Here is a 22,544-nt window from a genome sequence, read left to right as displayed (position 1 = left end):
CTGCTGAGCGTATCGGCCGATACCCAATACCGGATACCCGATACCCAATACCGATCCGATACCGATCCGATACTACTGTTGAATGAATGAACCATATACCTTGACATGTGAGTGAAGGCATCAGGCCTGACATAAACATTTAGCCTTGTTAAAAAATTTAACAAATTAACACAGATATAAATGGCAATTGCTCTAAGACTGCAAGGGAAGCTCAGCTTCCCCTAAAATGTCAACAAAAAAAAGTGGTGAAATATGTACTGCTGTGTGTACATTTCATTTCATTGACTAAATATGCGCCAGAAAGCCTTCATCTTTTGTTCAGAATCAGCTACTTATCACAGGTAACCAGCGCAACTTCCTTCTCATTCATCCCCACAGCACCACAGCACTGTACACAGTCAGACGCTAAGCTCAACATTGACTTCAATGGGGAAGCGTAGAGTGGGTTGTTCCACTGCAGTGAAACTAGACGGTCATTGGATAAATGCTTGGCTTTGTCCCGCCCATTGGACACTCAGCGTCTCTGGGGGTTTATGGGACAGTGGGCTGGCCCGGACGCTCGGCTTCTGCATGATGATTGGATGAGCTGTCTGAGGCGGAATCCTTTTTTGATTGACAGCTAAATGAGCGAATCAGCGATCTTGAAGAATAAACATCCAGCGGAACATATTCCAATCCGGAGACTTTACCGATCCCCAGCGACTTTGTCTCTGTTAAAAACAACTAGCGTTGTGTTTGGTGACTCTCTGCCCAACTCTCTGCGGATTCTTTCCCCAACCAGCAGCTGCGGAGCTTCTCCCCCGTCACGATCACGCGGTCACACTTCACAGTAGCCTGGCGCAGCAGCTCCAGCTGGGCCAAAGCCGTTTAAGCAGCCTAGCTCTGCTGGCAATTGAGAGGACACTGTTCAAGTCCCTGGAAAAGATTCCTGGTTGGTACGACAAGGTCACAGATCATTTTCTTGAAAAAGGAACGAAGGGTAGAATTTACATATAAATAAACAAACACAACTATGATGTAGGCAAGATTGAAGGCCTGAAATGAGCTTACCCTCTTTGAAGGACCAGCAGCTTCCACTGAAATGTACTTAATATTATTTATCAACAATAAACAATAGCTTAATTAACTTTCTGTGTAGGATATTAATAAAAAAAGAAATGACTGGATCCAATATCGGAGCCCATATCCGATCTGGGTAAAGTTTAATACAGTTTTAACCAATGAAAAATATTTTAAAAAGAGCTTGTGACTAAATCTTGTAACACCATTGGATCCTAAAACTGTCAGGAAACCTCACATTCCTGAAAAATTGTCCAAAAGTTTTGGACGTACAGGGTTTTCACCCGACAGCAAGTGGATATGGTAGGTAGATAAGGGTGGGCAGTAAGGTATAAACTAATTGTGTACAAAAGGAGGAAGGCAAAGAGTTGAACATTCACAGTACACAAATAATATATACATCATAATGCGATCCACAAAAATTTGATCAACACCTGTCAGTGTCAGGCAACATTTTTTACAGGACTAGTTGACTGGATTAGTTTATGTGTCAGCACTCCTCTAGCCTCTATGGTCTTTAGCTTATGTGCAGTGCAAAGAGAAACATCCTGGCACTGGTCATGTTTGTGTCTGGCACCCTCTAGTGATCAAACCTCAAACATGATCAAAGCTGTGAGCACAGGAAGAGAAGAAATACATGATGGATGGATTGTTTCTTGCCTTTCCTTTGGTATAAAACCCTATTATCAATGGAGTTTGCAAATCTCCACAAAGGGACATGTGTCTTACCTATCACCAGATGTTTAAATGTCTACCAGCTTTATTCCTCTTATTGTCAGTAAGTACACTGTTACATATTATATTGTATAAACAGCTATGTGTATAAAAATGTCTAGACTTGCAAAACCAGACATCTATCAACTTGAAATTTATAAGGCTGTCTAAACTGCAGAGTGGGTTATGTTTGTGTGAACGAGAGGGCCATGACCTCACAACGTCCCTCCTTCCCCTTTACTTCCTCCTTGTCCTCTCTTTATACTTTTTTGTCTGGCAGCGTTACTATCTCTGTGGCAAATCCTAAAAGGGACCAGTGATGTCACTGTCCCGCCCCGTCAACTAACCGCAGGCCTGTTGCCATGGATATGCTTGGGTGGGCAGCAACCGCTTACCCACATCATACAGAAGGAGGAAGATGTGTGGTAGATGTGTATGTGTTTGTGCATGTGCACATGTGTCCGTGTGCACACAGAGTCTGACAAAATAAGAGAGGAACTCTAACCACATTGTGTATTTAGACTTGATACTGTATGTTTGCTGTGTGTTCGGAGCTTTCAAGGTACAACTCTTGGAGTTTTTCTACTGTAATTCCAAGACGCTTAACTCCTTGGAGAACGAAACAACCTGATTGATGGAGGTAAGTCTCAGTGGGTCATAGCTTTTAAAAGCAGTCCATGAAGGGAGGAAGCTGAAGTTTAAATCTGTGCAAGGCAGTTACATGTTGACTCTTTCTTTTTTCTTTCTCTGCTTAATTTTCCTGTCACCCTCAACATGTCGATTAGTCCAATTTAAGGTCCCGTATTATGCTCTTTTCATTTCATTTTATCAGGTTCATACTTGTATAACTTGTATTTCTACTAGAACATGTTTACATGCTTTAATGCTCAAAAACACATTATTTTTCTCATACTGTCTGTCTGAATATACCTGTACTCACCCTCTGTCTAAAACACACACATCATTTTTAGCCCACTCTGCTCTGATTTGTCAGCATTTCTGGTTGTTCCGCACCTGCGCTCTCGCCGTCTCCGCCGTCATTGCAGCTGGGGAAAGACTGTAACGACACTGAAGCGGCACTTGTATCTATATATACTACAGAAGTCCTGGCAGCTCATTTAAAGTTACAGTTTCTGAAAACTGATTGTGTGTATTTCTCTGTGGATTGAGCGTTTTGACACTTTCCCAGTATTTTTATAGCAGCTTTAGTGATTTTTGACGAATGCACCCTTGTGCACGTGACTCCGTTTCACCAGTTTTTCGAGCACTAGCCTCTTACAGATGCGATTACATTAATGGTTTCAAATAAAAGCAGTGCTGATTTGTGAAGATGCATCACATCTCATATCACAGTCAATCGCAGACACATTCAAAATCAATGACCAGCTCAATGAACCATGGTGAAGCTAAACAAAAAAGTCACTAGTGAGGCCTCATCATAGTCCTAACTAAAGTTACTGTTTTCACATTGCAAGTTTAGTGGAATAAAACATCACATTGCTTCACACACAACAGCACAAACTCAGTCAAAGTCAATGATCAAAGGAGCATCATCTGTGTACAATGTGTCCCTAACCATCCTCCAATACATGCATTGACGCATATAGAGATTTATTTGCTGTATTGCAGTGGTCTGTTTCTTCCTGTTTCTGTCCAAAGTGTTGATCTGTCTTTCAGATCATAAACAGGATGTAAAGAGTGACACGAGGAGCGCGTACAGTACTTTGTTCTTTCTTTTGTCATGAAAGACTTACTGTCCTTGGCTCACACACAATATATCTCTTCCTATCTCCTGTCCCAAGTCATCATCTGTTCCATTGTTTACAGTTTAAAGGGTACAACAAAGCAAATTACAGGCTGTGCTGTGGGTAACAATACAAGGCAAGCAGAATGGATACTAATCTATACACCAGAAATACCCCATTAGAAGTAGTTAAGCATTAAGTTCCATGACTTAATGCTGAATATAACTTATATTCATTTTTATTGAGTTAGGATTTATTCAAAATCAGATAAATGTCTCACAAATTATCACTTACAATTTATGTTAGTCGATAACCCTATGTCACAATCATGATATATTGCTCTTACATGAAGAAAAATAAAGCTATAGCTTCAAATCCAAATGCACCCTAAGGATATTATGCAATTCAGGTTCAGCAAAAAAGTTGTCCAGGGAATTTACTGTGATTTAAACCATGTAGTTGACATTAAATGAGAGCAACAGTTTAATAGGCTTAAATTATAAGTCTGTAAAATAGGCTCAAAAGCAGAGTGCGCAAGGATAAAAGCCAGATCACAAACACTCCAGTGTCCCCAAGGAATGATACGATTTTTGTGTTTTTTTCTTCAACAACTGGCCATGATGGAGTATGTTTTCATTCCTCTGTATACACAACCTATTGTGCTTGACAAGATTTGTTTTGACATCATGATAGATCCCAAATGCTAAATGTTTTTGGTTTTCAGAGATGTGGAACATGCAGCAAGTGTGTTATTACTCCGAGTTTAATGTAATTTGGGACTGTGGTTTAAAACTTAAATGAAACAGGAGGCTGCATTGGATCCAAACATGAATCATGGTTGTGTTCTTCAATCCAGTCTACCCTAACATCTTTGTCTTAACAATGTCACATTTAGTGGCTTATTCTGGACATTGGAGCAGTTTTGATCGGTACAGTTAAGGTGCATACAGTTGGTTTCACTGCAGTTGCAATCAGCTCTATCTAAAATAGTTTCTGAAATGTTGACAAGCTCAGGAATGAGGACTGCCTCACGCTTTACTGGTCAGTTAAAAACCATGTGCTCTCACACTGCTTCTGTGAAGAAAAAGACAAATATTCTTAGAACGTTATGTAACATGATACAAGGCAGTTCAATGGGCTTGCTGCAATAAGTATAGTTTGCTGTTGCCAGACTGCCTTGGATCTCATGTATCCTACTGTACGGACTCCATTTGTTTCTTCAGCACGTTTAGAACAGAGGTTTTCTGGTCTGGTGACTGATTGATAGGAAGATAAGATTAGATTAACCTTTATTGATCTCCTGAGAATGAAGGTCACTGCTGCAGCGCGGTTAAGCAGGGAAATTAAGATTAATAGTCTTAGCACACATAGCCTCAATAAAGAGGAAAACAGAGATACTAATACATACGATACGATACTAATAAATATAAAGGAATAGTTTAACATTTTGTGTAATGAAGCTCCAGCAGAGGCTTAGCACGAAAACTTGACATAGCAGGAAATGGGGTCATGTTTAGATGCTGCGAAACTCTCACGAGATGGACAAGGTTAGTCACTGACCTTGAAAAGTTAAGGTTAGATTAAGCCTCCTCCACTGGTTGATCTAATAAGGAAGTGCCAAAAACTGCAGTTCGTTGAGTGGCCAATAGGGGCAGGTTTCATAATAGAGCAATTTCTCATTGACTCCCATGTTAAACAGGCCTTTTTCACAGCATAATTAAACCTATTTAAGTCCTGGTAAGAAAACATATTCTAGTCTGTATATTTAGGTCACATATCCATGACAACACTGACGTGGGATTGTACCAGGCTAGTTTTTATTTTATTGGACGTAATAAATAAATGAATAATTAGGGGCGTGGCCTCTTGAGTGACAGCTAACCGCTGGCCCTCCCTTCACCTCAAAGGTATATTTTAGCCAGATGAACGTATCTCCCTCGTCCAATGTCACATCAATGCTCTTTTTTGGTAAGAGGAAATGAGGCGGAGTTAAAGTCAGAAATGATGGCGACTCTCGTAGGCCAGTACGATTGGATCAAGTTGAGAGAACAGACCTTGACGTAGAGGCTATGTCCTTTTTTATACAGCATACAACACATCGTTAGATAGTTAAGGTTAGGTATAGGTTGTTGCAAATCTAGCTAAAGTTTTTGCAAATCTAGGGTTACCGTAAGGCTTCCTTTGTCAGATGGTAACACTTGTTGTCACCTTGAAGTTGCCAGGCAACCAGCAGAGACAACAGGAAGCTATTATATGGATTTAAACCTAGTCACAGTCCCTACTAATATAGTGAAATAGATTGGAATGACTACATTCGAAATACATGCTCTCTAAGTACATGTATATATATATATATATATATACCGTATATATATCTATGTATATACCGTATATATATATATATATATATATATATATATATATATATATATATATATATATATGTATAGATAGATATATATGTATAGATAAATACATAAAGCTGAAGTTTACATTATCGCAAATGAACAGGCTCATCTTTATCAACTCTGCAAAAATATAACTGCACTTTAAATACCTGAAATGCAAATGAGAAATAATATTAAATGAATGAAAATTAAATGAGAGTACACTTTCTGATTCCTTGAGAAGACATAACATGACTTCTCCTAAATCTCCCAAACCGCATTGCTCCCCTACAATGATGGCTACATCTGCAAGGGGCTGTCTGTGTAACATGAAACGAGCAATAATCCAAAATTAGCCTGGATTGTGGGTACAGCCCGGGTCGGGTCAGTGCCACATTGTGAAAGGGCCTTTGCTGCTGTATCCCTCTCTCTGTTTACTTTGCCTGTCCATGTAATGATAGGGATATCTGTTAAACTACCACTGCTGCTGCCACGCTCTCTCATTCTGTCTGTTTGTTCTCCAGGCTCTGCAATGTAAGCGTCTTTTCCCCGAACACAATGGCTGCTATTTCTTCATCGCTCTGTCACTATGTGTGCTCCTCAATTTGGGCTACAACAGAGGGAGAGAAACTACCTCACAAACTGCCTTTATTTCCAATCTCTTTTTTTGGTCTACCCCCCCCCCCTCCAGGCTCAACAGCCTAAGGTATTTAAATAAAGTAGCCTGTACAAAGATTGCACTCTTCATTTTTTCACTTAATGTGACTTCCAGTTTAAGGTCAACACCAGCCAGCACTCACAACACCCCACAAAGATACTTCTGTTGTCCTTATGTCCTTGTATGTTTTTTTTTTGTTCTTCATTCTTCTTCATGCATTTAAATACAGTTTTTCTCCTTAGACAGATACAGCTGTTCCCCATCTTTCTTCCCCTCTTGTTTATGTCTCCACCAGTGCATGAAGCAATACCAGCATCTATAAAAGAGCTGCTGCCTTTGTTTTTTGTCACTTTCTGTCTATAAAATGTCCACCAGCGCATGAGTTATTAGCTTAGCAGCCATAAAAGTGGGAAGGACAGAGCTTCTGTGCTTTTAGTTACAAGACAGTGGCATCTACAGTAGTTTAGAGATGTTTATAGGTGGAGAGGTAGGTGTAGCTTACATGAAAATCCAGGTTTATACATAATTATAGCTTAATTCTCACACACACAGACGCACACACGCACACACGCACACACGCACACACGCACACACACACACACACACACACACACACACACACACACACACACACACAGCATTGCCCATGTGACGCCTGTATCATTGTGGCCGAACTGAACCATTACATGCAGTTTTAATAACTAATGGAGGTGTTTACATAAAATGCATGTTCCTCCATTGCCATAGACTTTGTTATGCGTCACGTGTTTACTTTACGTGTGTTTTAGGCATACTGTTAAACCGCACCAAACTTTTTCCCTCGCATTTCATTCATTTGTTCAATGATTCAGTCGCGAGAAAATTCAGTTTTATTGCAGTAAAATATTCATCAAACCTAAAAGTCTAAGGCTTGGGCATAACATCTATGTTGAGAAAATATGTGATCAGCGTTTGCTTAGCTGCTGTTATAAAAGTACAACTTCTGACGCTGTACGAGCTGATTTTGGGTGAGTTCGCAAATGGCACAGGTGCATCTTCGCAAAATGAATTATCTGTATTTAAACATGTACTGTGAATGTAGTGGCATATGTCCATTCATGTATGTTAACTGTAAGGCCTGATGTATTAATATTTCTTCTAGGTAGCTTGTTAACTCTGTTTGATGCATATTTGTAGAATAATAGGTAAACACCAATCTTTGCTGATTATAATGGTATGTACCGATTTGGGGTTGTTTGGTCCACCAGATAAAAGGGAAGTGTTTTAGTTGCATGGCGGAATCTCTTTAGGGAAGAAGCAAAATTATGCTCTGCTGTACCCTCAGCTATGTGGGGATATTTTAAACTTTTGTTACCTGAAGCCTTGGTAGTAAAAGTGTTTTTGCTTGGCTTATTATAGCCTCAGTCTTTGTATAAATAGTATTTTTTTTCTTTTTCTATTCTCTTTTTTTTTAACACTTTCTATCGTTTCTGCACCGGATGCCCAAATACGCTAGTGTTGGTGAAATCAAAGCTTCATGACCCAGTGAACCAAATTGATACAGCTGCCAGAAGATGTCACTCTTCTGGCTGTCTGTCAGAACCGCATCCGAAAGAAATGCCTGAAAAACCTGCTCCGTGACATAACGAGGCCTCGTTCGCAGTGGTCACGTGATTGTAAAGCAGAGATCGAAACAGTGTCCCGCAACACTCCCGCTTCATAGAGATCAATGCTGAGTCGAGCAAGCAGACTTGAGCATAACATCACTAAGTAGAAGTGCTTTTGTTTGGCTTATTATAGCCTTATTCTTTGTATAAATTGTGTTTTTAAAGAGCCCATTGGTGCTGCGTTTTATGTGTAGGGACTCTTATAATGCTACTGGTTAAAAAAGCCATTTTAATGCCTTCACCGTAATGCCCCGAGCTAATTAGTCTTAGCCATGACTCTCCCGGATTTCTCCGTTAATAGTTCCTACACAAACTGTCACGATGGCTTATTTGATGTATGTAAGTGCCGAAAAAGACCATGGGATGATTTTGCGCCGGAAAATCACTTTAAGATCCCAAACACACTACCCTTTAACACTCACCATTCACCTCTGTCCCTATCTGTATTGGAATGGTTGTTCTGATATTCTGGGATGATGTCCCACAGAGTCATCTAATTATAGATGCCATGCCCTCCGCCTGAAATGCACAAACATACACACACAGGCGTGAGCTGTCTATCAGCGTCCTGTTCAAAACATCTGACATCTACAAATTTGTCCTTCGCAGCAGGACATCATACCCAACTGAATGATGTTCATTTCATTCATTATTTCCAAAGTTTTCCTCTCCTAAGATTGATGTTTTATCGTTATTTGTGTAAAACAGTTTTGTTAAGGGGTTTTTCGTTCACCGTTTGTGTGACTGAAGGCACTCCTTAGACTCCCACACACATGCTCTGTGACTTTATTTCCCCCACTGGAATAGATTGTTTTCTGAAAACCTCGAGAATTTCCTCCCAGACAGCTGGCCTCCTCTTAAAGCAATTTTTCAGCATACATCTGAGACCCTGGTCCACATTGCTAATTGCTTGAGAATTGCGTCCGCTCCATTGCTTATGTATAAACGTGCAATAGAAACAAGAAACGCTGGTTATCCAATCCTTTGGGTTTGTGGAGGATATTATGTACCATACAGTGTTTGAGTGTGGATCATTTTTAAAATGACGGATGATATAATTTAGATATAACTGATACCAAAGCTGTTAAAAAGCAGATCTACAATCAGATTTCTCAACTCAAGGAAAAACAGATGAAACAAAAAGGGACAAATGTTGAAAATCAATTGGGCCTGTGTTTACAAGTGAAGCCACATTAGATACAAAATAAAACATACTAAATGCAATAAAAACGACATATATTAGATCTATCCAGTAGGTCATTTAACATTTAAGAATATTAATAATGATGTATATTACCATAAACATTAGTACATGTGTTGATATGTGCTCAGTCATTTTTTTCACTGTATGCAGGCTGTTAAAGAGAGAAAATTGAAAAATAATCCTTTTTTTCCTCTTTTGCCATGGAATCAAAAGAAATATTGAGTTGTTTGTTTTATACTAGTATTGTATCGAAGTTTTAAATTCTTATATCGTGATAACCTTAGTCGTATCACAAAGCATCCACCAAACACTTACAGGGAAAGTGAGACATTTTTCTAGTTAATGATGACCGGCTTCCGTGTTTGTGCATCATGACACTTTAGTTTTATGTGGTATTTGTACGTTTTTTTTTAAATTCAGTTTTACTTGAGAATTTGGTGACAAAAAGTGAAACCAGACCGAAAACACATGACACGAGTCATCTTTGTAGTTTTGATTGCTTTCGAAAGTAACAAAAAAACCACAAACTAAAATATCTCCTCTTTGAAAAGAGAACCGGACAACAAGTCTATTCAACAGCGGCTGAATGAAGTGATTCACATGAAACAGCTCCACCGTCGCAACTGTACTTTGGTCTACAATGCTCTCTCTTTGACCATTCAACCGCTGTTCAGTCTGCACAAGAGCGAATGTTATCCTGGTGTCTGTGACGGTGTATGCTGTTGATGTTATTCTGGCCGCTAATGATAAGCTACAGTAGCTGCTGGCTAACAGAGTCTCTTTCATGCAGAGATTTGATAGATGAAGAAAGGGGGAGCGTACGCCTGGCTCGCTGATGCCAAATTGACCCCAAGCCTCATTTTCTGAGCATGCTCTGATCTCTATCGAATACATAAACTATGAAAAAAAAAAATCTGCATGTTGGTTGATTAACTTCTCTCCCTCTGCCTTGCTCATTCCCTTGCAGTACGGTGCTGTTTCTACCGCTGTAGGTATGCTGTTCTTGCGGTTTGTCTTGCGCTAAAGACACACCAGGGAAAAAAAGGGAAGGTTTTCCTTTTTCCCACTTCTTTTTGCCTTAATTTCCAATACTTTGTATAAACTTTTAAGGTCATTATTGCCCACGCATACGTATTTCAAGCAGAAGGATTTTTGCAGGGCTTTCCAAACATCTTTTTCAGTACATGAATACATGATGACATGCAAACAGAAAGATGAAGTGGGAACGCAGCTCCTAAAACTATATATATTTTTTAAAAAGTGACCCAAAAAATGCTTCTCCTGTCTCGGAGAAGACAAGCTGCAGCCTCCGCTCAATTCTCACACCCTGCAAATGGAAAACTTATAGCTAAGTACACAAAGCAAAGCTGGCTGGCACTTTATTCATAGCTAGGATGATCTCATGCCACAACCTTATTGGGGAATAAGTGACTGTCTCACAGCAATGCTTGATGGGATTTCAGGAAGCTCCTCCCAGACACACAAACGCAGGAAGTGCTCACAGAATCACATCACTCTCTTTTTTCCCCCACCTTTTTTCAACCTTCCCAATATCTCACTCTCTTCCTCTGGCAATTACGCCCTTTCTGGTATCTTTCTGCTGCTGCTTTATACGTTTGCCTGTAGCTCTCATTCTCTATAATACTGTATCTCCCTTTTTTTAACTCTCTTCATCTATCCTTCTCTGTCTTCATTCCTTGTCGGCTCTTGTCGTATCTGTAAGATGTGTACAGTAGCTCTTGGTGTTTTCACACCAGGGCACAAGAAAAATGTAGAGTTTTGCTCAAAGATTAGAGAACTGCTAGATTCCAGCACTGCCCTGCAGAATCCCACACCGCCAAGACTTTTTGAGTTACAGTATGTGTGTGTGTGTGCATATTGTAACCACTGTACACTATGAGTGTGTTTGTGTTGCGCCAAATATGGTCGCACAAAATTAGAGCTCTATAATTGGACACTGGTTTGACGCTTCAGATATGGCTGATGTAAATAAAGAATGCCATTGTTGATGTCCTCAGTGTTTATTAAATCTATCTAGTGTCCTTGATTTGTGTGCAGTACATGCTGTATGTTACTGATGTAGTAAAGTTGTTTTTTTTCAGTGTGGATAGGCTGATGACTAGATTTAAGACCGGAGGGAAAGCCAAACAGAGGATATTATTGCTATTTTAGGAAATATCTCAACATACTACACGGTGCTGGATAGAGAAACAGATGTGTAGTAACAAAAACAGATGTATTACTCCTAAAACACAGGACTTTAAGCCAGGGGAGTGGGGTTCAATTCCCGTCCGCACTAAACCAATCCACAGTCTTTTTTCTAATCCTAACAAAGTGTTTTTCATTCCTAACCTTTTGTTGGCTAAAATCGGACACGTGACGTTGTTTTGTGTGTTTCACTTCCGGTTCCACACATGTTGACTTCCGGTCCGATCCTAATGTCTGCCAGCGTGTTTTTTTGTACAAATTTATGTGCATAACTTTGCATAGGATTTGGTATGAACGTGTTACTCAGAATGTCATGTCTGATCCGCAGTGCCAACAATTGGCGTGGAAACTAAACAAAGTCCAAAGCAAGTGTCACTGTGGTGTCCATTAATGTACCTATGTATTATGTCTTCCAGCCTCTTCCCTTGTTCTTCATCCTGTTCCAGCTGTTTCCGTCGCACCTCCTCTTCCTCTGCTCCCATCCCCTGGAGGAGCCATCTCTCTCGCATGGCTTTGGACTGAGGGGGGAACAAAATACGATGTTACATGATGTTACATATCCTGGCAGCCATACTCCTCAGCTCGACAGTGAACGCGAGGAGCCGAGGAGCTTCTCAAACTACATCTCACAGTTAGAAAAAGACTCTACCCCATCAGACCGTAAGGATCTACCATAACACTCTTCAAATAGCACTTCCTAGCCCGGTTGTGATATTCTTAGACATCATTAACAGCCAGTTGTCCTCCATTATGGAAAGACATTAGAGAGAGATTTGTGAGCTGACTGCCAAGCACAGCTACAACAAATAAGTAAACACGAATGCCCACACATGCACACAGTTTTTACATAACACTGACACTGTAAACTCAGCTGTTACTCACAGGAAACACACTCTTTGCTAAACATGGAGCCAAGAGAAATACAGTAATTAGAGATGTATAGCAAGTTATCTTGTTACTTATATTTACATATAGGCTGACATTTCTGTTGCTGTAGAACTCCTACTTAGTTGTTCACCCAAAAGCTGTTTTTCTTCATTCCTTAAATGTTTTCTTTGAACTTTAACCAATGTGTTTCCCTTGAATTCCAAAGAATCTGCTTTGTGCTTTAATTAGGGACACATCTGCTTTTCTATTAGATTTGACTTAACTGCAGTTCATTGGATAAAACAAATTCATCTGAGCGTTGTGCACTTTTCTCATTTTGCTGTCCATCTCAACAACTGTCTTACAATACCTCTTTCCTCTTTTGTTTTAATGGACTTCTGTGGTGTTAATAAGCAAGAGAAACTGTGGCGATTTGGCTTGGACCATTGACATTTAAAGGTCCCATATTGTAAAAAGTGAGATTTCCATTTCTTTTTTTTTTATTATAAAGCAGGTCAAAGTCTAAATAATGTGAATGAATCAAAACACTCTGAAGAGTCTTCAGAAACTGTAAACAGGATGTCTGTTTACTTGTGATGTCACAACTATATTTTATACAGGTAGAAAGTGCTGCTAACTTGCTGTCCTTCCCCAGCCGCATTAACGGTGCAGAGACTCTGAGAACACATACAGAAGACCTAGAAACGCTAACTAATCAAAGCAGACTTTGTCAGGCGCTAAAATGGAGCGTTTCAGACAGAGGGTGAATACCAAAAAAGTATATTCAGACAGACAGTATGAGAAAAAAAAGTGTTTTTTGAGCATTAAAGCATGAAAACATGTTCTAGTAAAACCCCAAAATAAAAGTATGAACCTGAAAATTAGCATAAAATGGGACCTTTAACCTAGCAGCTCAGTCTGCAGCTTTCTCTCCAAAACACATTTGAACACACACATCTGATGTGTCTGGTAAAGTCATTTGCAAAGCACAATGTTTATGTTAATAAAAAGTTCTTTCTCAATGGGGCCTCACATTAGATCACTGAACTAATTGTTTGCATCATGGCGCATTATATACACAAGGCTGAAGGTCCCAGTCATCTCCTCACACAGGGGTCACTGCTTTTCTCTAATGTTTGAGAGATGAATGCCTGAGTCGTGTGTTTGTGTCTCTAATGTCTTGTCTCTGTCTGGAGCTCTGTTTTGTTACCACAACAGAGTCGAGCGGGAACACTTAGCTTCACCTTTGGCTGTTTGCTGTCAAACCGTTGCTTGGCTCTAGGTCGTAGAGCTGACAATTAACAATACACACACACACACACACACACACACACACTCACACACACACACACACATACACATACACATACACATACACATACACACACACACACACACACACACACACACACACACACACTGACAAATGCCACACAATGGGCTCCGCAGATATTATTCCAAAGCATTTTACCACCTGCTGTCAGAATGTGGCAGCTGGATTATTTGTTTGTTTGTGTGTGTGTGTGTGTGTGTGTGTGTGCATGTGTGGCTACGACCCAGCCACACAGCCAAGCTAACCTCATGTAGCATCACGTATTCAGAGCGGTCGGACAGCAATATTTTGAATAAAACTCAAGTTGCACAACCTATTTGTCAACTTGCCTTTCCAAAATCTAATTAAACCATTGAATTAATACATACACATCGAGAAAAATGCAATACCCTCAAATGTCTGTAGGTCGCGAGGGTTAGTGTTCCCTGTCACACCTTTTGGAAATGTTAAGGTTGCTCATTTTGTCATCTGCTAAATCACTGAGATAAAAAAAAAAACCTGTGCAAAGTCTGTAACTAAATAAACCAGAAATATATCATTCCTGGTTAAATTAAGGTGATACAAAATGCAACAAAATCTGGTATTGAACTTACTTTAATGTCAAACTGACTGGTGCTATCAGCCCCAGCTAGTGTTACCCATCCACGTTGTTAGATTTCTTATTTTGCATCTTTTAAGTGTGACCCCACAAATCACAGACCAAAGCAATATTCTGTTCGTGAGGCAAAGAAACCGTCATTTACCCAGAGGACGATGCTGTTCTGTGTCTGACCTTGACCTCTGACCTCCCTGTGGCATTTTATTAATAAAGTTCTATTGTAAAAAGAAGTAACATTACGTGTAAATAAAGTTTTTCTGTACCGCTTCGGCAGTCAACAACACAGTATTGAATAAAGTTGTGCAGGATAATTGACCCTGTGAGAACCAGTCTTCTCTCTCTCACGCTGTTTAATAGACTTTCCATTTCCTGTTGAGCTCTGACACACAACCGCTCTGAGGTGGACGCTTAAAAGGGAAGGTTTGGGGGCTGTTTATAAGGATTCATTTATTAATTTAAAACTGAAAATCTAAACAGATCAAGCAAATCACCAATATACATAACTATCAGAGAGGAAATCCAACATATACTGAGGAGACCGGGCTCAGGACTCTGAAATCATTGCGATGTTTACATGGTCTCAGACTCAGATCAACGCCTCCATTCTGAGAGGGCTTGAATCATGCGGCCAAAGAAGGTTCTTATCAAATCTCTGGGCTCCAGTCTCCATTTCCTCTCCCAGGCCACTACGTCTCTGGAGAGGGGACTACAAAGCCCACTTCATGCTGCCTGGCTGTGTGGCACTCAGAGGTAATGGCCATTAAATGGGACTGTGTGACCAGATGCTGATTACATCTGGAGTTCAAGCCTGCTGGTGTTGTATGCAGGGAAACTAAACAGAGCAGTACCACTGGCTCTGTAAGGAATCCGTTTCCCTGTTTAGCACAGTGGATGAGAGCACAAAGCACTAACATATTTGGGTTAGGGCACATTTAGGTGACATGTCTTACTTTTCATTTTTCTCTCAGGTGCATATGAAGTACAATAGAGACTGAAGGAGTTGACTTTTTTTTTTTTTTTTTGAGATTTTCAAACTTAGATCTTAATTCACCTTTGGTTCACATTGATTTAAAAAAAAAAAAAAAGCTCAATAAAATTTACAGTGCAGCGGGAAGTAGCTGCCAAGTGTGGCGATCCGGTGGCCTGGAGGATAATCCCCATACGGTGAACTGTTGCACATCATTCCTCCTCTCTTTTGCCTCACTTCATGTCATCTCTCTATTGCCAGCTATCTAATAAAGGCATAAAAATGCCCCAAAATAACATGCCCCAAAATAACAATCAATAACTACTGTGTTTAAAAACAGCAAATGGAGAAGCTTTTGTTTACTGGATATTGGTTCCATCATTTTAAGCCAGAGACAGAGTAAGAAAACAAGCTGTATGAAAATACGTGCATGTAATTACTTTATATTGACTTCCCTGGGGGCTTTTGCAATGCAGCATTGATTGACTAAAACAACACAAGCCAGTAAAAAGCCTAGCACCTGCGGTGGTTTGAAATGTCAGCAGTTATTATTATTATTATTATTTCTTTCCATGCAGAGTAACCCGCATCAGGTCAAAAAAGAGGGAAAGAAAACAGACACAAGCAGAATTAGATGGACACACATGGCAAATGTATTAATTGATAGAAAATTTCTAATTGCAAATGATTCATTTTTCAGGTTCAAAGCCAGGGAGTGGTGGCCGGGTCAGTTAAACTAACCGGACTGTGATTTCTTTGAATGTACTGTATGTTTTTCAGCTGGGTCTCAGACTGTAGAAATCTGCACCCAAGACTGTGATAAAACCTATGTACTACAGCTCAACCTTCATTATTGGTTGTACACCAAATACACGCATGGCTTTAATCAATGTTTCTCTTTTGTCCATATTTCCGTAAGTGGGTGTTTAATGCTGGAAATGCCCACATGTAGGAATCAAACTTATTTAATATAGGACTCATTCATGCCAAGTGTGTTTAAAGGCTCTAATTAGAGAATGGAATGTATTTTTATTGCAAATATTAAAGCTGGCTACCATACATATTTGTAGTATAATGGGTACCCGCAGATGTTTCCCCACCCACCTTGCATCTGTACAGTGTTTAGAGCTGCAGGATTTTTCCGAACAAGTCCTCTGAGCCATCACCAGCATAGCTGATGTTATTGTCAGATTTTCTCACTCGCATTACATTCTAAAAAATATGATCAGAACATTACGCACTTGGATGTCAAATCAATGTTTTGTTAAAACACAATCTTGGCTTACCAGTAGCAGCTGGCAGTGATTATTAGGGAGGGGATATGTTTATGTGTGTTTGGATTTGAGTGTTTTTTTTTCTGGATAGAGGAAAACAGCCAAGCCTGCCCTGCTTGGCCAAGGGAAAGAGTCTCCCTTGAGATTTGGACGTTTCGATGGAATGAACCACTACCTGTCAGCCAGAAACACATTTATCCTTACACGCAAATAAATAAACACATGCATGTACATGTAAAAGCAGTATGCAGGACGAGAACAAAGCTCTAAAGGAAGGCACATGAGAGCACACTGTGTGTCTTTAACCCTCTACGACATTTAGGGTCAAGGTAAGAACTGTGCTCAGGAAATAAGGGAAAGAGGGATTGAGTGAGAAAGGAATGACAGTCACACACCTTCTTGTGATGGCTCCATTCATCTCCTGACGTCTAACCTTCACCTCAACATGGACCTCATTCTAATCAAACACTGAACTCAATATCTGACCCTAAACTAACTGTTCTCTCAAGTCACACATAGTAGCCCAGACTTTTTGCAATTCGGTAGAATAAACAGCTACTTTATTATCGCTCCCCCGTACATTATAATTGCTAACTTACTGTGGAACACACACAAACAAACCAACCTTGAGATGCTGTAGTTGTAGCACCAGGTCATCAAGCTGGCTTCTTTTGTCTTCAATCTCAGTTTGCCGTTTTCGCTTTTCCTGGAAGACAAAAAAAAAAAAAAAACGAAGAGAGGAAGATCAGAACACCACATACTTGTAGTGTGAGCAGTTTCATAAAGTTGTTTTTATTGGCGGGCAGTGAAAAAAAAAAAAATTGGTGTATTGATTGAATGTTTTAATGTTAATGCTCATCATCGGGAAGACAAGATCCCTTCGGGCCAATTAAGGTTTTCATACATTCAATTTAAAGGTGAGCAGAGACTTAATGGCTTCTTATACAGTATACTGCCCAAGTCTTTGTTTAGGCTACTTTGTGGGTGATGTGACAGAAGCTACATCCAAGTTTCTCCCTTTCTATGATTTCAACAATACAGCAAACTAATTAAATAAGACATTTAAGTTGTTTCTAGCAGCCTCTTTGGCAAGATGTAATTGCAGGTGAGCTTGTTCTCATAGTGTCACACACACACACACACACACACACACACACACACACACACACACACACACACACACACACACACACACACACACACACACACACACACACACACACACACACACACACACACACACACACGTTCCTATTACACTTCTGCCCTTACTACAAGCCTGACTCAGAAGTTGGAAGTTCCCGATTTTCAGTTACAAGTGAATGCAGCATATCGATATCGATCTTGGCCAGCAGATCAACCGCATTCAGCAGCGTCACTAACATGCCTATTTACATCTAGCCCGGGAATGTCACCACAGACACGTAGATTGGAATACTTGGCAAAAAGGCAAGTAGAAGTGCTTTCATTAGTGGATTGTATGATCAATCACCATTGTTTTAACTCTTTGACGGATTGTAACAGAAAGGCAATAAATAGTAAATGTTAATCTTACAGAGTACAACATATATAAGCAGGCTGTAACAAATTCAAATGCTCAACTCTTATTAGGGCACAACAGTAAATCCCCACTACACCGACCGAGACGGGGAGGAAAATGGTCTGCTGGCATAAACAGGAAAGAAATTAAGTATTAGAGGGGTCGGAAGTCAGGGCTTATCGAGGTTTGAGGGGGGTCAGGGGTCACAGGCTATCTAAAGGGGATGGATTAGGCCTTGAAGCCTCTAAATGGTGCAGAGGCTGTACTTGAGATGGGGAGAACAGTCCTTAACTTCATGTTGAGATGAATGAAGCTGATGTTTGGAGGCTGGGCTGGGCACGTGGTGAGTGGGAGGTTTGAAACTGGGCGGAAAAAAGAAATACTGAACTCTGATGAAAATGCATGGGAATATAAACAAAGCAGATCCCAGTTGGGACTGAAGGGCATGAGAGACTGTAGATGTGTATGTGGCTCTGAGAGAGTGCGTCTCAGTGGGAGAAGAAAAAGGATTTCTGGGACATTTCCTGTTGGCTGAATATATCAGGGAAAACCCCAAAATCGGAATAAACCTTAGACCACCTCTCAAACAGAGTAAACCTGAGTGCAGAATAGCAGAACAGAAAGGTCAGAGCTGAACAGAATGCCATAGTAGAAACATATGGTTACTGATTGAATAGAAAACAGGAAAACCTATTTTATTTCTGTTATTTTGAAGGACTCTAGTTGAGTCAGCATCTCTCTCAAGCATTTTCTCTGGAAGAGCCTGTTCTGACTAGAAAAATAACAACCCTTTTTGTTGAGTATAACAATATCCGTGTCTGTGGCAACATTCCCAAGCTAGATGTAAATACGCCGCTATGTTAGTGACCGAGTGAATTTTTTTGTACCAGGACTTAAATAGGTTTAGTTACGATGAGGATTTAGGTTGAAAGAGGACCTGTTTCTGGTAAACCATGTGCCAAGTGTCTTTTGGAAGATACAGACACCATTTTTGTATGCCTAGGAACACAGAAGGAAAAAATGAAAATACATTCAAAAACATCTAATCTGAAAAATCCTTACATACACTCAACGACTGAATGAAATAAGTAAAACTACTCGACTTTATCAGTGTTGCTGGGAGAACACAATACAAAGCTGCACACTGGCTGTGAAAACATCTGCACAAAACCTGAGGTCATCTCTCTCTCTTTTTCTCTCCGTCACACACACATGTACACCCACACACACACACCGCAGCAGCCTACACAGCAGCCATTCCCATGGCTCATGAAGTACAGTCAGAGCAGAGCAGAGGTATGGTCACCAGATGTCAAGGACTGTTGAGGACATGTGGTCGAGGAATGGGCAAAACACACACGGAAACAAGCATCCGCAGAAACACACGAAAGCAAACACAGTCACAGGCACAAATATGTACACACAGACAGTAGACACTATTCGCAAAATCAACAGTGTGCATTCCCAATCATAGCAAGGCCCTGCTTAAAACACACTATTGTATAATAAACATAACAGTATATATCAGCGGGTGCTAAATTGTCCTAGAGAGCCTTTCACACTGACAATAGCTCTGCGGCAAATAACACAGACTCCTCATTCATTTTATGAGGCGATGCAGTGGGGATGCCCACCACAAAGGGCTGTGGAAAAAAAACACAAAACAAAAGGAGGGTAGTCTGGTTTTAAAAAAGAAAAAAGCTGACACTGGCATTATTACACACTATTTATGCAGCGCAATGCAACATAACAACACAACACACCGACTGCACTAGACAACACATGCATCCAAGTAAATGTTCAGTACAGATATTGCAGAATACAATGGAAGGGTATTTTTCAGTAACACCAATGTACATTTACAATGCAATGATACGGAGAAGACGATTATTGCCACTGTGGAAGCTGTACTACAATTCTGAAACCTGAAGCAGTAGTTAGCAATATCTCTGACAAACACTGTTGCATTGGTGTAGTGCTGTCGTACGAACGCAATCTAACTTGTCATGGCTCGAGTGTTAGGCTGAACAATTCATCCTGCTGGTGGCTGCTAGAATTATTATTATTTTTTTTACTTTTAAAGTTTTTTTTAATTTACATTTTATGGTTTAACATAACATAGCATAACAACCACAACAATAACAGTACATGCGTCAGGGGAGCACAAATCAATAACATTTCAAAAAGGTATTCATTTATTTCTTGATGAGTATTAAATCAAAGTTTCATTCTTCTCAAGGAAGGAAGGGAGGGAAGGGAAATACAGAGCCTAATGCTTTAAAAAAAAAAAAAATGTTTTATTGTCTTTCCTCTACATATTCCCGAACAGAAGTCCATAAGTTGTTTAGACCATTATCCCTGTAGGATTCCAGCAGGGGAATGGCTGCTTGCTCCATTGTTATCAGCTGCTGGAAATTAAAAACATGTATCGCATAATGTGCTGACAGAGGATAAGGCCATTCTTACTCATACAGTAGTACTGCTTGTTTAGTGCGGTTGTTCCAAAAGCGGTGTCAACATTTTTTACTTTGGAATTCCTTCCTGGGAGTCAAGGGAGTCAGATCAAATACTGCTCTAGTTTTAGTAATGGTCATGAACAAGGAGCCAACTTTAAAATGTTCCCCCCTGAACAAAATGCCAATTTAACAATGTCTTCACACAATATTTTCGACTATTTTGGAAAGGTTTTCATCGCCACTGTGTGCAAAAGATTGCTGGATTAATACTGTATATAATAACTATAATAATTATCACTATTTTTATTATTAAGATAAAGGTAAATGTATGTAATGTAAATGTAAATAAAATTGAGATCAATAAATGTATGTGTATGTGGGGAAAATACAAATTTCAAGTGCTTTTTAAAAATTTTTGCAGACATACAGTATAGAAACGATGGCTTGAACGAAGGGAAGGGTTTATCCGCGGAGGACTTTTTCAACTCCCTGGGGTCATAGAGTTCCTGTTCATTGTCAGTTCATGAATCTAGCTATCACTTCTCAATCACAACAGCAAATTAATTAGCAGCACGGACTGACTTTTCACTGTCTGCGAGAACAGGATTGAAAGGCGTGTTTGCAGCTGAAACTGCTAGGTTCGTAAAAAGAGGAAAGCCTTGTACAGTTGAACTGTCAGGAGAAAGACCCCTAGCCCTGCTCTGCTCACTGTACTGTATTTCCCCCCCAGAGAACTCCAACATCCTCCTCCTCAGGAAAATATGCTGACATTCTTGACGACACACTCAGGACTTCCCACACTCTGACTCAATGACTCAGAGCGCTCGGCCCCACTCGGCTTGCTGCTTAAGCTCTTATAGAGAGGACATCACTTTTCCCCACTACTGCTGACACCATCCAAAAAGTTGGACCCTAATATAAAATTCTGTGTATAATATTTAAAACGTCTTTTTATTGTGTCACACGTCAGTTTGCTTAGCATCCCAAGTCAACCAAAAGTCGTGTGGACAGAATTTAGTAACCTCTCATCCTCCGGGGTTAAACATTTTGGCAGATGACAGAGGGGTCAAAACCTAGTGTATCTGATTAAACTTCTTATAAACTTAAACTCAGCACAATGAACTTTCACTCTTCTTCTGTGTTGTTCATGCCAGAAAAGACAGAACTGAAGAGGCTAAAAGTCCTCTGAACATAACCCCTTGTTTTGGAGTCGGTCTCGTGTACTCATGTTAATGGGACAAAACAGACAAAAAGTATTAGATTTACAAGCAGGTAAACCAAGGTCCAAGTCCACAAGATTTCAAACGGCCTTCTCTGGACAATAAAAGAAAACTGAATAAAAATAGTTTGGGACATACCAGTAATACACAGAGGGACATTCAAAAGAGTAAACCCACAGAATCAAAGGTACAAAAGTCTAAAAATGGTTTACTAGATGTATTTCTCATTAATTGTACACAATAACAACCAAAGAGTTTTCATTTACCAGAAAGTGAAAAGGGTTAAATATGTTATTTAAATTCAACAAATTCACTCTTTTTGGCATTAGTAGTCAAAAAGAAGTATGAAGTTATACCAGAATTAACTAAAAGAAAAACAAACTTACAAAAGAATCCCTTTCTTCGTAGTGTAACTAGCAGGGCTGTGTATCAATCTGTCGATACGATTCTACGATACGATCATTACGATTCAATATATTGTGATATTAGGGCCGCTGTAACACTGTGAAGAACACATCACTCTACAGTATGCATTTCTTGTTGCGTTGGAGTAGAACAGTCAAAAGGCCTAAGATAGATGACAACACTGCTGCATGGCGGTCAAAGGTATAAACAACACTAAATGAACTAGTGTCAGCCACAAATCTTGGCATGTAAACTAGATGGAA

At 39.9% G+C, this 22,544-nt stretch overlaps 1 protein-coding gene across 2 annotated transcripts in view; it reads right to left on the bottom strand.

The window, feature by feature from the left end:
- The window catches only part of palm2akap2 (PALM2 and AKAP2 fusion), a gene marked incomplete at its 3' end in the record, with an annotated part of 89,118 nt that overhangs the window by 46,323 nt on the left and 20,251 nt on the right, over positions 1–22,544 (bottom strand). For both annotated transcript variants that reach the window (XM_083929414.1, XM_083929415.1), the window contains 2 exons: positions 17,286–17,366; positions 12,018–12,139 (listed from right to left, as the gene is read on the bottom strand). In XM_083929414.1, the coding sequence (XP_083785540.1) occupies positions 12,018–12,139; positions 17,286–17,366 (203 nt within the window). The remainder of the gene's footprint in view (positions 1–12,017; positions 12,140–17,285; positions 17,367–22,544) is intronic.

The sequence above is a fragment of the Echiichthys vipera genome (assembly GCF_963691815.1).
Source record: "Echiichthys vipera genome assembly, chromosome: 16".
NCBI classification, from domain to species: Eukaryota; Metazoa; Chordata; class Actinopteri; order Perciformes; family Trachinidae; genus Echiichthys; species Echiichthys vipera.
Note: the sequence above shows the minus strand (reverse complement) of the source record. Positions and strands in the feature narration are given on the sequence as shown.